A 16,463-nucleotide genomic window follows, 5' to 3' on the forward strand; every position below is an offset into this window, starting at 1 on the left:
ACACACACGTCCCGGTCCCGGTGGGGGTCACACAAAGAACCACTGCTGTAAGAGACAGATTGAAAACACATTGAAACTGTGAATGGGGAGATACAATAGCAGAGGACAGATGCATGTTGAATCCAAATGTCTGCGATTCCCTGCACTTGTGTAGAGCAGGCAGCTACTTTAGGTCTGGCCAGTTCTACAGTTCATCCAAGTCCATATAGGGGGGGGGGGCTCATGCACACTTCCAGAATGCCTGTTAACGTTGTTAAACAGGCATATGCCTGTCTAACGACGTTAGTAGGATTGCCCAAACTTCATTGCAAAAAGGATTTTACAATATAAAAGACATCAAGGAAGCAATGCTAAAACTAAGAAAAATGGCTGATTAACAACCAATCACAGAAGGACTTACATGATCATAATAGATGATCACAAAAAAGCTTGCTAGTTTATTTCCATCGTTGTCCTTTGAGTGCAAAGGTATGTGTAAACTAAGTACCAGGAGTAGGAGGGGGTAGAAGAGAGTAGACATACATGAAAATAAAATCAACGATAAATAGATTCGTACAATTTCAAAAATGGAACCCTATGGTACTGCATGGACTCTATAGGGGCTGCTAGTGCTAGCAGGGTTTTTTGTCTTTTAATCTTGTGTATTTTGTTTATAAGTGTATCGATGTAGTGAGGTTTGATATCGCACCATACATAATAGGCCTAATCATTATTTGATATAGTTATAATCTGCTGGGTCACTTGAACAAAAATTGGTCATTCATCTAACTAAGTGGGGAATAGTGTTGCTTCCCATGGCAGATCTTGTCACTGGTCATATCCTCTGCAAAAAAGTTAGTTCTGAAGTCCTGTGTCATTAGCAAACTGTACACGCTCGCAGTCTTGTGCCCTTGCAGACTTGACATGATGACATCAGTCAGCGCCACAGTACGGCACACCGAAGTCCGCAAGGACCAAGTCCGCTAGTGTCTAGAGTGTTGACATTTGGATTCAGTAACAGATGAGAGGAGAGGGAAAGGGAAGCATAAATTACATTTGACAGGGGCCAGTGATTGTGTACAGCCCACACTTTTTTGACTTGAGAGCTACTAAAAAAAAAAAAACCTGAGGGAGGTTTGGAATAGTGGTGCTGGTGTTACATATAGACACACACACTTAGAAAGTGAAATAGGGGGAGGGGGGGAAGCGGCGGAAGCCTTCATCCCATTCTGTATGGAAGTGGTAGGTTTTCGCGTTCTTTATAATGCTACTGACTCTGGAAAACAAAGCATTTCCCTACATTTAGAAGCCTTGAAGGGATCTGACAGGCCCTTCTTGATGTCAATCAATCAAGTCACCTTAAGTGGCCAAAAAGAGGGGGTTTGTTTTTATATTTTAATTATAATTCTTTAGGGGCATGTCATGTGGTCTACCTGCACAGCCTTACCTCTTGGGCACCCCCTGGTGTACAGGTATGGTGCTGCACCCCCTGGTGTACAGGTATGGTGCTGCACCCCCTGGTGTACAGGTATGGTGCTGCATCCCCTGGTGTACAGGTATGGTGCTGCATTTCTGGATTTCACTCACATGTCCAATAAGGAATGGTATACAGGTGAAAAGTTCCATAACTCCATTGAGAACGCACTGAGGCTCCGACCGTGTGCGCTGCCGGGTCATACACCCAATCGCTTATTTTGATCACTCGAAAATAATTATTTTTCTACACACCTGTCTTTCATAATGACGAAATACGGTGCACAGTGTTTTGAAAAAAGACGAACGATGCTCTGAGCTACGATGGATTATTATTACCGTATGTATTACACGGCTTGGTTGAATGCTTGATTCTGATTGGTCAATCGCTGAATTCAGTGGTCTGTTATTTCTTGATTGACCGCTCCGCTCTATAACAGACCACTGGCTAATCAAAGCCTCGGAGCACCTGCTGCACCCCGCCTTTTGAAAACATTTGTGCGAGGAATAGACAATGCAGTATCCAAAAATGCATTCAATTTGATCAACTCACTTCCTTGTTTTCCGCTGGGCAGACGCCGGGCCAGCGCGACACTTATACTATACTTTCATTACCGTAAATTAGGAAATACCTCGTTTTGTTATGTTTTGGGTCAATTTAAGCTGTGTGGGATAATGTCTGTGGGATAATGTCTGCCTAGGTGGTCGTTGTAGGGATATATATATATAAACACTGTCAGTGAATTATCCCTTACTTAATCCGCCTCTACCGCTGGTTGTTGAATATAATAACATCGGATTGCAGTAAGAGAAGCGCTGGTCCGGAATTCTCCTTGAAATTGCTGTCAGACTTGTTGTGTCTAAGGCAGGACTCAGGAGTGGTACACCATGCGACGCTGTGCAAGACCATTATTATCCCACAAACTAAAAATGATGAAAAGATGCCATAAAGACGATAAAATGCAAAACACTTTCTCAGCGTTTCTCTTTATCCGCCCACACCTTCTCTGTTGTTTTAAGGCAGATTGCCACCTGCTGTTTCTAAAACGCATTCGGAATCGGTGTCATTTTCAACCCATTAAAACCGGGGAAAACATCCGTTGTCATTTTAGATGTTTGCGTTGGGCTATTCATAAATAGCACATATACAGTTGGGTGCCACCAATATTGTCCCTTATCATTTGACCCATTTAGGCCTGACCTCAAAACTTTTAAAAATCCTTCTAAATCCTGAAAAAATCCTTTTCACGATTTTTCAAAAATAGCAGACCTACAAGCTCGTAGCGCGCCACTCGGTGGCGTGCTATGAGCTTGTAGATCTGCTATTTTTCAATAGCTAAATTATAACATAGTTTAAAACACCAAAAGGGGTTCCCGCCCAAAATGGGTTAACTGTCCTTTTGCGCAGATCACGCAAACCTCAGCAAAAAGAAAAGGACAATATCGATGGCCTCCAACTGTATAATGTATATTATTGCATATTTGAATATGTTTGAAAAAACTTGAATAATTTTGAATTACGAAACCGTTTGAGAACTGCTTTTTTAGAATGTTTTTTGCAGAATAATGGCCTCATGTCTTAATGGGTTCAGATGCCAGTGGTGCGCTGATGGTGAAGTACGAGCATGCCTCAGACTGAAGGACAGATCATGATGGTGAAGTACGAGCATGCCTCAGACTGAAGGACAGATCATGATGGTGAAGTACGAGCATGCCTCAGACTGAAGGACAGATCATGCTGTTTTATCATCTATCACCTAATAAAAGTAGTTATCGTAGAAATAGAAGCCCACCGTGTGTCTCCAAGCAGATCCTTTTGATGTGTGCCTCGAACAAGGAGCTGCTGGATACGCACAAGGCTCATTTAACAGGTTTGTGGAAAAAAACGTTTTTAGGGAGTTTAGGGAGTTGTGCGCGCATGATATAAATATAAGAAACCATCCATCAGGAGACCACCAAGGGGAGGAAATTGAAATTTCCTATTTGTTGATAACATGTATCATTGTGTTATCTTATCTTGTGCTATATTTTCGACTTTTCTGTGTTATCCTTTTAGCCTTAATGTCTGACTGTACCACGTGCCGTTTACATTTCTGGCTAATAAAGTATTCAATCAATCAATCAATCAAGCTCCTGGGAAGCAGGAGACAGCACTCAGACGGTGGTTCTGGCAGTCACACTACTTGTACATTTATGGAGTGGTTTTGCCTGCGGTTGAGATACGGGAACGGATCTGAATAGGGTGCCATACCGTAATGTGCACGTGAATAGGGTGCCATACCGTAATGTGCACATGCGTGTGTTGAGGAGACCGACCAGTAATGGAACGGAAACCCCTGTTGACCGGGACCTGTTCGGCTGCTGTATTGGGGAGTTTTATGTATTGTGTGGCTTAGTGGCTAGTATGATTTATTCCATCCACGACTCACAGGAGAGTGCGGCCGATGGATGCCTTTGATGTGTCTAATATTGCCTACACTGTCTCCTAGCCCTCTGCAATGTCCCAGTGGCTGCCTTTGGTATGTCTAATATTGCCTACACTGTCTCCTAGCCCTCTGCAATGTCCCAGTGGCTGCCTTTGGTATGTCTAATATTGCCTACACTGTCTCCTAGCCCTCTGCAATGTCCCAGTGGCTGCCTTTGGTATGTCTAATATTGCCTACACTGTCTCCTAGCCCTCTGCAATGTCCCGGTGGCTGTCTTTGGTATGTCTAATATTGCCTACACTGTCTCCTAGCCCTCTGCAATGTCCCAGTGGCTGCCTTTGGTATGTCTAATATTGCCTACACTGTCTCCTAGCCCTCTGCAATGTCCCAGTGGCTGCCTTTGGTATGTCTAATATTGCCTACACTGTCTCCTAGCCCTCTGCAATGTCCCGGTGGCTGTCTTTGGTATGTCTAATATTGCCTACACTGTCTCCTAGCCCTCTGCAATGTCCCAGTGGCTGCCTTTGGTATGTCTAATATTGCCTACACTGTCTCCTAGCCCTCTGCAATGTCCCAGTGGCTGAAAAGCCCAAGGTGGAAAGTACAGGTACAGAGCGTTGCAGTGTTGGTTTCGTCGACTAATACTATGACGAAATATGTCATACGACTACTGACGAAAACTAAATGGAAACTAAGCTATATGATGACTAAAACTAAGAGTAAATATATTGACAATTTCGGCAACAAATAAAAACTAGACTAAAATGTTAGGATGGGACTAGTGGACAAGAGATCCAGTATAAGTAAAAGACATCATTTTACACTTGGTTGCATGCTGAAAATAAATGTGACTGAAACTTAAATGAAAACGATTCAAAAGACTATGACTAAAGCTAAAACACTGGAGCATCGGGGATGGCTCTGCACTGCAGTGCTGCTGTCTCCAAACTATTGCAAAGCTCATTGAGCACAGCTACAGGAGAGCCTAAAGAGCAGTGGGCGGAAAAGTACTCACATGTTGTACTTGAGTGAAAGTATCAATAGTGCAATATAGAACTCTGTTACAAGTAAGGCCCGACTCACACCTTTACATCTAGCATACAACATTGATGCATGCTAGATGTATGAAAGGGTTTGTTTACATCTTGCCCCAATGCATTTCCAATGGTGGAAGTCACATGGTTTGACACATTTGTGTTGTACGGCTTTCGGCTGTGTTTCGACTGCCCCCCTCCCCCTCATACAACACAAATGTTGTGTCAAACCATGTGACTCCCATTGGAAATGCATTGCGAGCTTGCATCAGTCAATAAGTCTCATACAACAAGCATACATCAATCTGTTGCGAAGGTGTCGGGCCTCAAGGTCTATTCAAAATGTACTTGAATATACAAAAGTATTAGTATCAAAATGTATTTAAAGTACTAAAAGTAGAAAGTACTCTTTATGCAGTAGATCGGCTATTTTCAAATGGCCCAAATGTATATAGGGCTGAATTGGGTGATGTATTTTTTGTAATAATAATCCAAATCCAAAACAAGTAACTAAAGTTGTCAAATAAATGTTGTGTAGTAAAAGTACAACATTTGGATCTGAGCTATGTGTAGTGGAGTAGAAGTAAAAGACTTGGAAATTAGAAATACTCCAGTAATAGCAGTATACCTGAAAATTGTACGTAAGTAAATGTACTTAGTTACTTTCCACCACTGTTAACCCATTTTGGGCGGGAACCCCTTTTGGTGTTTTAAACATTATGTTATAATTTAGCTATTGAAAAATAGCAGATCTACAAGCTCATAGCGCGCCACCGAGTGGCGTGCTACGAGCTTGTAGGTCTGCTATTTTTGAAAAATCGTGAAAATATTTATTTCAGAAAACTGGAGGATTTAGAAGATTTTTTTTTCAATTTTGAGGTCAGGCCTAAAGAGGTACTCATTTCTCTTCAAATATATATGCATGGTCCTGGAAGATAAGCTCTTTCCTCAGGGCATGGTCTGAAATGTTTTACCGCAGCAGTGAGTGAGTGCAGAAGTAGGCCTACTTTGTGCCTATAAATAACGGGACTTGGACGTCCAGGACCACATGTGGGATCAGACATGGGCCAACGGAACATACTGCAGGATGCTGGCCCCGTTAAAACACCTGATGCCAACTGAAGTGTGTTAATGTCGTGTTTATTTGTTTTAAAAGGCCATGCCCATAATGCTTTGTACGATATTGAAAGTAATTCAAACATTACTTATAAACATATCTTATCTTACAATAAATGCACCGACTCTGTACATGTGTACGTCTGTCTAATCCACAAACTCGAGAACCATGATTCGCCCCACCATAACTTCAAATTCGGCGCACGCATTCCCCACCGCCATAGGGAGTGCAGTGCCCGTGGCCTTGAGTCGGTCGGATAGACGGCTGTCCAGAACAGCCAGAAAAATGTCCAGGCTCTGCCACATGGCCATTTGATATACTTACTCAGTCACTTTGCACTCTTCACACGCACAGGCGTTTACAGTTGGAGGCCATCGATATTGTCCTTTTCTTTTTGCTGAGGTTTGCGTGATCTGCGCAAAAGGACAGTTAACCCATTTTGGGCGGTAACCCCTTTTGGTGTTTTAAACATTATGTTATAATTTAGCTATTGAAAAATAGCAGATCTACAAGCTCATAGCGCGCCACCGAGTGGCGCGCTACGAGCTTGTAGGTCTGCTATTTTTGAAAAATCGTGAAAATATTTATTTCAGAAAACTGGAGGATTTAGAAGGATTTTTTAAAATTTTGAGGTCAGGCCTAAATGGGTCAAATGATAAGGGACAATATCGGTGGCACCCAACTGTACGCCCACTGATAACATCAGGGATCACTATACAGTACGTACAGTATGGGCATAAAAGGGACAAGGACAGACAGATAGAGAGCTCCATATATGTGAAATGTGACTACATTTTACTGAGGGACTGCCATTGGACTTTTTAGATTTTTTTTCATATCATAGCATAGGGAATCAGCTTCAAATGGAGATATTGGTTGTTCAGTTTGACCCACCAGTTTTGAAGATACGGCTTATAGAGTAATGTCTTGCAGAGAACAACAAGTTGAGAAAACAGGCGTGGTCTCTAACATTACAGCTAGCTACATATTTAAGCATTTATTTCATATTTACATGTCAATTTCAGCTCTGACACTAGTATGTGAAGAGTCTGCCTGTTCTATTAACTCATTTTGTAATGAGTTAATAGAACGAGACTGAATGAGAGACTGAATGAGACTGGTCACACATATGTGACCAGTCAAATCTGGTCACATATGTGCATAAAAGGGACACAGGCAGACATACAGGCGGTTAAAACGGGTGCTATGACAACATATATAAGGGATATTGCATTGTTTCGGATATTGTATCGTTGCATCATTTCCAAGTAGGCCGGTGCCCGGTGGGCACAGGTCTAGTATCATAATACAACTGTAGAATTGAAGAAAACACAGCCAATTATTTTTTGCACAAACATGTCAACACTCAAATGTGTGCTCTACCCTTGCATAAGAACAAATAAGTCAATAATCTCAGAATCTTCTTGTGTACTTACTTACCGCGTAAGTGGCCGTTTAAGTGAATGAGGCCCAATAACTAGGGGGAAAAAACAGAGCAATTACTGCTACACTGACAAAGATCTTTACTGAAGAGACTTACAAAGATTAACAAGCTATCAGAGACATCATTACCGTTTGCCTACTAAAGGAATGCAGAGATTTGATGAGGGCAGGGCTGCAAAAGAGAACAGGGAGAAACTAAGCCAGCAGCTGGGAGATATCTGAATTAACCTCTGCGTGCGCGCGTGTGTGTAATGAAAGCAGCAGGTGCATTGCGTTTGCATTTGAAGGCCAGTGAAGGCATCTCTTTGGTTTGGCTCGGTGTTCCGTTTCTGTGACTCTTTGCATTTGTCAGTCACCCTGTTTATACTGATATTGATCTGTCAGTCAGTCTCAATCAGTGATCTACGTCTCGGCTGCAGTTAGATCCAGATCACAATGAATGCTGCTTCTTGGCCCGCCAGTGCCGCCACGGCCCTGACTGGCCCTAGGAATTGAGGGACCGCATGCATGTCGCCCTTTTCTCTGGTTGTCTGTCAAATACGGAATAGAGTATACAGTTTTATTATACGTTTTCAAAGCACTACTGGATTGGCATAAAAATATTAGGGATGTGTAAAAGTGTAAAAACGCTGAGGAAGGCCATACAGGCCGAAACGCGTACGTTTTCATTCTCAGAGGTAAATAAAATCATGTAAAAGGACACACAATGAGTGCTGGCATTTTCTTCACCTCAACTTATATCTTCGAGCCTTGCACCTAGAAGGATTGTGTTTGAACCTGGAGTGCTGCGGGTTGTCTGCTACGGCAGTACTTTTCTCTATGTGTAAAAGTGACCAAAATGAAAGTCGATTACTGTAGTCTACTATTATTTTTTATATTTTTTAGATATATTTTTTAATATTACATTTTGATCCTATTAACGATTAATCAAATATTCCATTGTTCGCATCCTTACAAAATATATTTCGAACCTCCTTTGCCATTATTCCAGTGTATTCCACCTCCAGGCCTCCAGAGTCCAGACCAACTGCTCCTGGCTGTTCCTGCTTTTAAATGTACTTCAAATACAAGTACAACAACTATACGTGTACAACAAACATACATGTATGCATGCAGGGACAAATTAGCCATGGCCCAGGGGCCCTTGGCTCTCAGGGGCCATTCGGAGAAATTGTACTAGGTTTGACGCCCTGAAAAGGGCTCCTGGGACCCTTCATTGCCATTGGCCATTGATTTTGTTAAATTTAGGTCAAAAAGATGATAAAAACACGGAAAAACACAAAAATGACTTGCACGTGCGCAATGTGGGCCCTGCAAGAAATGACCGTCCCATGGGCCCTTGTGGGGGTTAATCCGTCGCTGTATGCATGCATGCATGCCTATGACTAGTCTACCTGACCAACAACATGCAACAGTATCTGTGGTTCATAATGATTCATCTCTCTCCTGTAGGATAAATCTGGCTCCTACACTAGGCTATGTGTAGTATCTATGGTTCATAATAATTAATCTGCCTCTCTCCTGTAGGATAAGCCTGGCTCCTACACTAGGCTATGTGTAGTATCTATGGTTCATAATAATTAATCTGCCTCTCTCCTGTAGGATAAGCCTGGCTCCTACACTAGGCTATGTGTAGTATCTATGGTTCATAATGATTCATCTCTCTCCTGTAGGATAAGCCTGGCTCCTACACTAGGCTATGTGTAGTATCTATGGTTCATAATGATTAATCTTTCTCCTGTAGGATAAATCTGGCTCCTACACTAGGCTATGTGTAGTATATCTATGGTTCATAATGATTCATCTCTCTCCTGTAGGATAAGCCTGGCTCCTACACTAGGCTATGTGTAGTATCTATGGTTCATAATGATTCATCTCTCCTGTAGGATAAATCTGGCTCCTACACTAGGCTACGAGGAGGACGTGGGCAGCCATACGACGCACCACTTCATGTATCCGGAGAGCGCCAAGAACCTGGCGGCCAACGTCAGCTTTGTCCTGGTTCCTTTCAAAACGCTGGACCTGCTCTGGATCACCAGTGCCCTGTCCACTGGACAGATCCGCTTGTGAGAGAACACACACACACACACACACACACACACATTTTCAAAAGATCTTCCTAAAAAAAAGCAACATTTTTCATGAATTAAAAACAAATTCAATCATTTTTTTCCGGTAATTTCTTGAAGAAATACAAGAAAAATCAAAGAGATTCCATAAATTAGAAAACTAATATTTAAGTAGTAGTGAAAATAGCCGATGTACAACGCGTCGCTCCGTGCCGCGTTGTGTATATCTGATATGTCTCAAATGTCTCTTTTCTCCCGTCACGGGCTAAAAAGTTTGGAAACAACTGACCAATAGGGTACTGGCTGGCTTGTCTCTCTCTCTCTCTCTCTCTCTCTCTCTCTCTCTCTCTCTCACACTCAGTCTAGGCGCGGCAAAAAGCCGCTCGTGGCATGCATCTCTTCCTGGTTTTTAGACAGCTGGTGGATGGAAATTTCCATCCACCAGCTGTCTAAAAACCAAGGTATATGAAATGGAGGTACAGTAAGGTCACCAACGTCATTTTCGCTATCACGCAATTCCAGACAGCAGATTCGTCGCACCATGGGAGCCAAACTGCACCCGGAAGTTCGGCAGAATGCACTGGAGTCGATGAGAGCTCAGTGACCAACCAGCTCATGAACAAATACTATTTCTGAATGACTGAGATCTTTTGTAAAGTAATCGCTTCGGGCAAATAACAGAGGACATATACAGTAACACATTATTGTCTGCTGTGTTGCTTTTCAATGTGTACACTGTGTAATTTTATAGAGGTATCTAAAGAGCAAAAAGTATGTTTCTGAACGTGCCAAGTATCGCAAGACTGTCCACCGTTTCCTGTCTGGCAGCCAAATCTCGTGATACCCCCGGAACCGAAACGATACCTGCTGCTGTTTAAATCCTCAAATAAAATGATGTACTGCACATCGAAAAGCGAGTGATTAGAAAACAAACTGTGATATATCTTCTTTTATATGCCTGAACTGATTATATGAAACAGGTCTCAATGGTTCATAAATAATGTCTGTTATAAGCTGGTCCAGCTTGCTCCATTCACTGCTTTGTATTCATGTAACTTCTGGTGCGAGATTCGGCTCCAATGAAAGTGTCATGGCGCAGCACAGTCACGTGACCATGACACTTCCTTCTCTAAATCCTTGCTAAAAAACAAGGACTATCTAAAGAGGACGAGAAGCAAAGACCGTACGGTGGACGCCATGTTGCTCCATGGAAGGAAAGAAACATGCGCAGTTGAGACCAGGAAGTTGTATATGCACAAATTTGGGCATAGTCCTTGCTAAAAACCAGGAAGAGACTCCTGCTCTGAGCATAAAACTGCCACGCCTAGATAGTAGATGCCTAAGTGTGGATACAGTGTCTCTGTTACCTTTTCTCTCTCTATCTCAATAATATTAATTTCCCCCTTTCAGTACCTACGCTCCAGTGAAGCAGTTTCTCCGCGTGGACAAAGACAAGGTATAATGTATACAATATACTAGTGTTTATTTTGACAGCAAATGTTCATATTTTTGTCATCTGAAATGTTCTAGTGTTTAGTTTAGTCTACTAAATGTCATTCGGCAAAAAAATATTTTGGCGGGCCTTGATGGCGTTGTAATGGCAGATTTTAGACTTGGTTGCACTCTAAATAGCCGATCTACAAGCTCACAAGTTGCAACGTGTCGCAAGCGCACACACTGCACACACATACGGTACAGTACAACTATGAACACATAATGTAGTGACCCTGCTTTGCTGCAATCATATCATCTGTTGCTCTAGTTTATGAAGGATCAGATCATAATCCCTCCCTTTGTTTTTAAATAATCTTCTGCTTGCTTGCTTTTTAATCCATGAAAATCCAGGAAAATATGTTGAAAGTTTCACTGGAACAAACCCCCCCCCCAAAAAAGATTTCATACACCAGCACTGTGTAGAAGACCTACAGTATTAAGGCTTATTATAGTGCTCTGAACAAGCATTAAAAGTCCATAGAATTGGCATCCATCTGATGTAATTTCAAAAGTCAGATGTTGGTGGGGCTAGCGGCCCTCAAAAGATTTATTTTTATTTGAAATAACCAAACCTGCCTATTGGTAGGCATGTTTCTGAACTGTCCACAACCGTCCTCTGAGACACAGAGGCAGAGCGACTAGTCAAAAAAAGGGCAATAGTGAAGACCAATTTTATGAAGTCTTCGGCCTAGGCTGGGCGTGACTCATCGGTCCAGGCACCTTGGCTGGTAATCCAGTCTGGCTGTAGGTGCGTTTCCATAAAGCCGTTTTTTTGCGCATTAAGGCTCTTGCGCAAAATCTCCTGGATGGAAACACATCAAAATGCGAATAAGTCTCCCCTTTTCGCAAAAACACTTTTTCGCTTGGAGGTTGCGGATTTAGGCTTTTTCGAAAAAAGGGAAATGCGCAAATAGTGTATGGAAACACTTGCGGAAAAGGTTTTTAATTAGAAAGCATTGAACTTGCATTATATCGCCTTTGAATAGTTGGAAAATAAAATAAAAACACGATGGGGAGGCAGTGGAGTGAACGGTGCATGGGAGGGTGGCTAGAGAGGGAGGGGGAGTGATGTTGTGGATACATATAAGGTCCCAATTTACTACTACCCGACCCGTCCGATTAATAATTGTGTAGTGTGTTCAAAGATCCCATATGAAGTCTGAATCCTCCCGAGTTGATCGGGGCGCTCCGATCATTTTGATATCTGGATCGCTACTGTATGGATGCAAGACACACACACACACACACACACACACACACACACACACACACACACACACACACACACACACACACACACACACACACACACACACACACGTGGTGTAGTAGACAAAACTTTTATATAACCTAGCTACCTGGGTCCCTGCAGGCTATTCGATTTCGATCCATATGCTTCATCTATTCTTATATATTTATATTCATTGCATAAGATAAGCAACCTAAACGTGTAGGCTATATAGCCGATGAAACAAGTTATTCACAACTGTTTGCAGCTGCAATCAATCAATTTACAGTATAAACGACCAGTATGCTCCAATCGAGTCCCGCGACATATACCTGTAGGCTACATGTGCCCCGAATATATTAAGACAAGCATTACACAACAAATCGTTCTTTCTTTGTACGTTCTTTGACTGTAGGTGTCGTCAATACTGTGAAAGCGGCAGATGCCCGCTGGCTTGCTGTAGACTTGCTGACGGTCGGTCAGCCGCTGACCAGGGATCAGATTACAGCACAGTATATGGGGTCCCGTCCGTTAAACAGAGCACGCACAAAGCGCATCAAATCCCTAAATCAATGGTGTGAACATGGATTAGGACTACTTTACATGAGCCTCACTTTACTGGCAAAACAGTGCCAACTACTGCATATTTAATGAACTTATTTCATATGCGCATTTTATCAGTTTAATGGAAACACCGACAATTCGCTTTTCTTTTTTCGACTTAATGAACATACGCTTCCTTTTTTCGCAAAGGCTTAATGGAACCGCACCTGTCTGATCCCGACGGTCTTTACTGCATGTCACCCTCATGTCTTCTAGGCAGCTGAGTGATGGCCATTTGGAATGCCTGGGATTGGATTAACAAACATAAAATCTATAGTGGGTGGGGTGCGGGTGCGAAGAAAGAAACTTCCTCAGGAGTGAGGAATTAGGATGAATTCCCCATTAGTTGAATGCGATTCATAATTAATTTCACAAATTTGGCTCTGTATTTCTCAGATTAAGACTAGTTATTATGTTTGTGTATTCCATCCAGGTCCAGATCTTCAACCCAGCATTTTTCAAATACATCCATGATCACTGGACCAAACATCATGGACGTTACCCCTCCACTGGCATGCTGGTGTTGTTCTTTGCTTTGCACGTCTGTGACGAGGTTAGTAACACTTCGGTTTGTCTCGGTTCAGTTCAATCATTTGAGCTTTATTTGCGTCAACTACTTAAACCCTACTTTATATACTTGACCGGAGTACCTCAGGGGTGTATACTCAACCCACTTCTTCTTTACACTTGATCTCCTCGCCAAAAAAAACAAATATAAGCTCATAACTCGTGAGCCTGTAAATCTGCTATTTGTCCCGGGAATGCTCACCTATCATGACATGCCCAGAATCAGGATGAATAGGGATAGGGAACACCAGGCCGAAGGCAGAGAGTATGTTTTGCACTCCGTCCGTCCGTCCGCGTGTGTGTGTGTGTGTGTGTGTGTGTGTGTGTGTGCACACACACTCCCTGGATGCCAACGATGAACCTCTGCCCCAAGTTTTCCAGAACGGCCTGTTATAGCGCCACCAGGAGGCAGACGTTTTGAAAAACAATTTTTTTTGATATTACTACTCAGGCAAATCGTTACACACTATCTCTATAGTCATGTGTTCAAGCCGGATCTGGCCGATATTTCATATTCCATCCTAATTGGCTAACATTGGCTTTCAAAGTTTGCAGGATTGGCCGGTTTTGAACAAAAAGCCTCAAATCATGAACGCAGCGTGCAATTTACGTGAAATCTTTCACGGACTTTCCTACTAGGCTGAGGAATATATCCCACCCTTTTCACATTGGCCTGTTATAGCGCCACCAACAGGTGGATTTTTGCAAAACACATTTTTGGAACAAAATGCCTCAAATCATCCAATTGTAAGAAGAAATGGAACCCTTTTCACATTGGCCTATTATAGTGCCACAACCTGACCTGCCCTGGTGGAGACGTGTGCCCCGAGGGCCACTTTATCTAGGTTGTTTTTTGTTACTGTACATTTTAAGATAGGCCTACTTGAAATCTGTCCAATGCATTTACCCATCCTAACTATAAGGAGCAGTGGGTGCCCAGGGAGCAGGTGAAGCCTCTAGTCTCTACCGTTCATCCATAGTCGCCATATAATATAATATAGTGACTATATAATCAGGTGGAAAATATTCAGGGATTTAATTCCTTGGCCTACTGGCAGCATGGAATGTGCCGCTGATCGCCCCAGTGGTTTGCGAGATTAGCCGAGAACACCCAGTCAGGGCCGACCATAATTCACCTTGTTTGCTTTGGCCTGGTGGAGAAAATAATAATAATACAAATATAATATTGCCTTTATTTTTTTTCATTCACAAATCAGTCTATTTTTTTCTTTTGCTGTTACACATACAATATTCTCTCTCCCCTCCCCGCCTCTGTAGGTGAATGTGTTTGGTTTCGGGGCAGACAGTCGGGGCAACTGGCACCACTACTGGGAGCAGAACCGCTACTCCGGAGAGTTCCGCATAACTGGCGTCCACGATGCCGACTACGAGGCCCAGATCATCCAGCGGCTGGCCAAGGCCGGCAAAATCACCGTATTCCGTGGGAAGTAGCCGACACGTCGCCTCAAATACCTTAGATTTCATGTTAGAACGCTGGCTTGGCTCGGAATGCTATACAGTAGGTGCGGCTTAGAGTGCATTGTATATTCTTCCTTTCACTTTGCAGCAGTTTTTGTGAACCTATAAGAAAAAGAAATGAAGTGGAGCGAGGAGCAAATACAAACTGCTGCAGCATCAATGGAATCTGTGCCGAGCGAAAGTGAAGTTGTATCTTTTAAAATGTTCAACTGCTAGTGAAAAGTGTTACAGTAGTAGGGAGATTCCCTTACCCGGGGAAGATAATTAGGGACATTTGGAACAAGCTGTTCCAAATGTCTTTCATTACTGTGGGACATAAGACTTAAAACGTCTGAAGAAAAAAAAGAAAAAGGTGCACTCATGCACGAGTGCTAAAACGATTACCACCTACAGGGGGAGGAACAATCACCACACTGCCTCGTCTTAACTGAGGAAGGCACTGGAACCACTAAAGAGCAACTGAACTGAAGGTATAGGCAGCTTAGCTGCTACACTGGCTCGCTCACACCAAGGATATATATCGCATCTTAATGCATTAATAGCAGCATTGCCAGCAGGCCCTCTGAAGGAAATCAATGCACAGAGGAAAACACTACATTTGCTACTGAAAATGACACAGAAAGCAAGGTGTTCTTGTATCAGCGGACTATTCAAATCTAAGCTGGAGTTGTGGATATTGGCGAGCAACAGGGACTCGAACTGTACTGTACATCTGCCATTATACAGTATGGGCAGTTGGGCACATACAGTACTGTACTGTACTGTAAGGTAACATATCAGGACTGAAGCTCCCCTTCCCATGCATTACTTTGCCTTGGACAAAGAAAGAGTTGTGCCGCATCAACACAAATGTATAACGTTTTTGTTTTGTTTCATCTAAACGTAAAAGCAACACATTAAGATACCGAAGGCTCCAAACAATGACTTTCTTTGTGCAACTGTGTGTTGGTTAGTAAAATAGAGGAGGTTCCTTTTCACATTCTCTGCCCACGCTGGTCTTTATCCTCCGTTCCGTTCAGTATTCTGTACGGTGCCACAGAAACACAACCAACACTCTCGCCCTAGCTGGCTGTTTTCACTTGCAGGAGGCTAACTGCAACCCTAGCTGGCTGTTTTCACTTGCAGGAGGCTAACTGCAACCCTAGCTGGCTGTTTTCTCAGAGTTTTCAACAGCAGAGCCAGCAAGCCTGCCTGGTGCTCCTAATCCAAGCGACCACAACCCTACCACAGTTCTGCATCCTGTCAGAGTCTATCTGGCTGATTAAGACTGTAGAGTAACGACGCCAAGATCCCCCTCTCTCTCTCCTGGGATCCTTTGTCAAGGTGTCGCCTGCCAAGGCTTCACCGCAGGTGTATCACAATGCAGCGTACAGTCCCGCAATCCACAGTTAAACGTACGAGCTGAGAGTGCCGTTGTCTGGCAAGGTTATGACAGAGGAAGACGGGAGAGAATAGAGTGCCTGGTCGAGCTTGGACTTGAGACTTGTTCGCAATATTTTAAGACGAATGGAATTACAAGACGCCTAACCAAAGGAGGAACATCATAACCTA

General features: G+C 42.9%; 1 protein-coding gene across 1 annotated transcript in view; it reads left to right on the top strand.

Moving 5' to 3' along the window:
• Positions 1-15,608, top strand: part of st3gal2 (ST3 beta-galactoside alpha-2,3-sialyltransferase 2) — a gene marked incomplete at its 5' end in the record, with an annotated part of 34,993 nt that extends 19,385 nt beyond the window's left edge. The window contains 4 exons of the mRNA XM_079502348.1: positions 9,359-9,538; positions 10,952-10,997; positions 13,300-13,419; positions 14,712-15,608. Of these exons, the coding sequence (XP_079358474.1) occupies positions 9,359-9,538; positions 10,952-10,997; positions 13,300-13,419; positions 14,712-14,885 (520 nt within the window). The 3' untranslated portion in view covers positions 14,886-15,608. The remainder of the gene's footprint in view (positions 1-9,358; positions 9,539-10,951; positions 10,998-13,299; positions 13,420-14,711) is intronic.
• Between the last annotated feature and the right edge of the window lie 855 nt (positions 15,609-16,463).

This window comes from Electrona antarctica, assembly GCF_951216825.1.
Source record: "Electrona antarctica genome assembly, chromosome: 5".
NCBI lineage: Eukaryota > Metazoa > Chordata > Actinopteri > Myctophiformes > Myctophidae > Electrona > Electrona antarctica.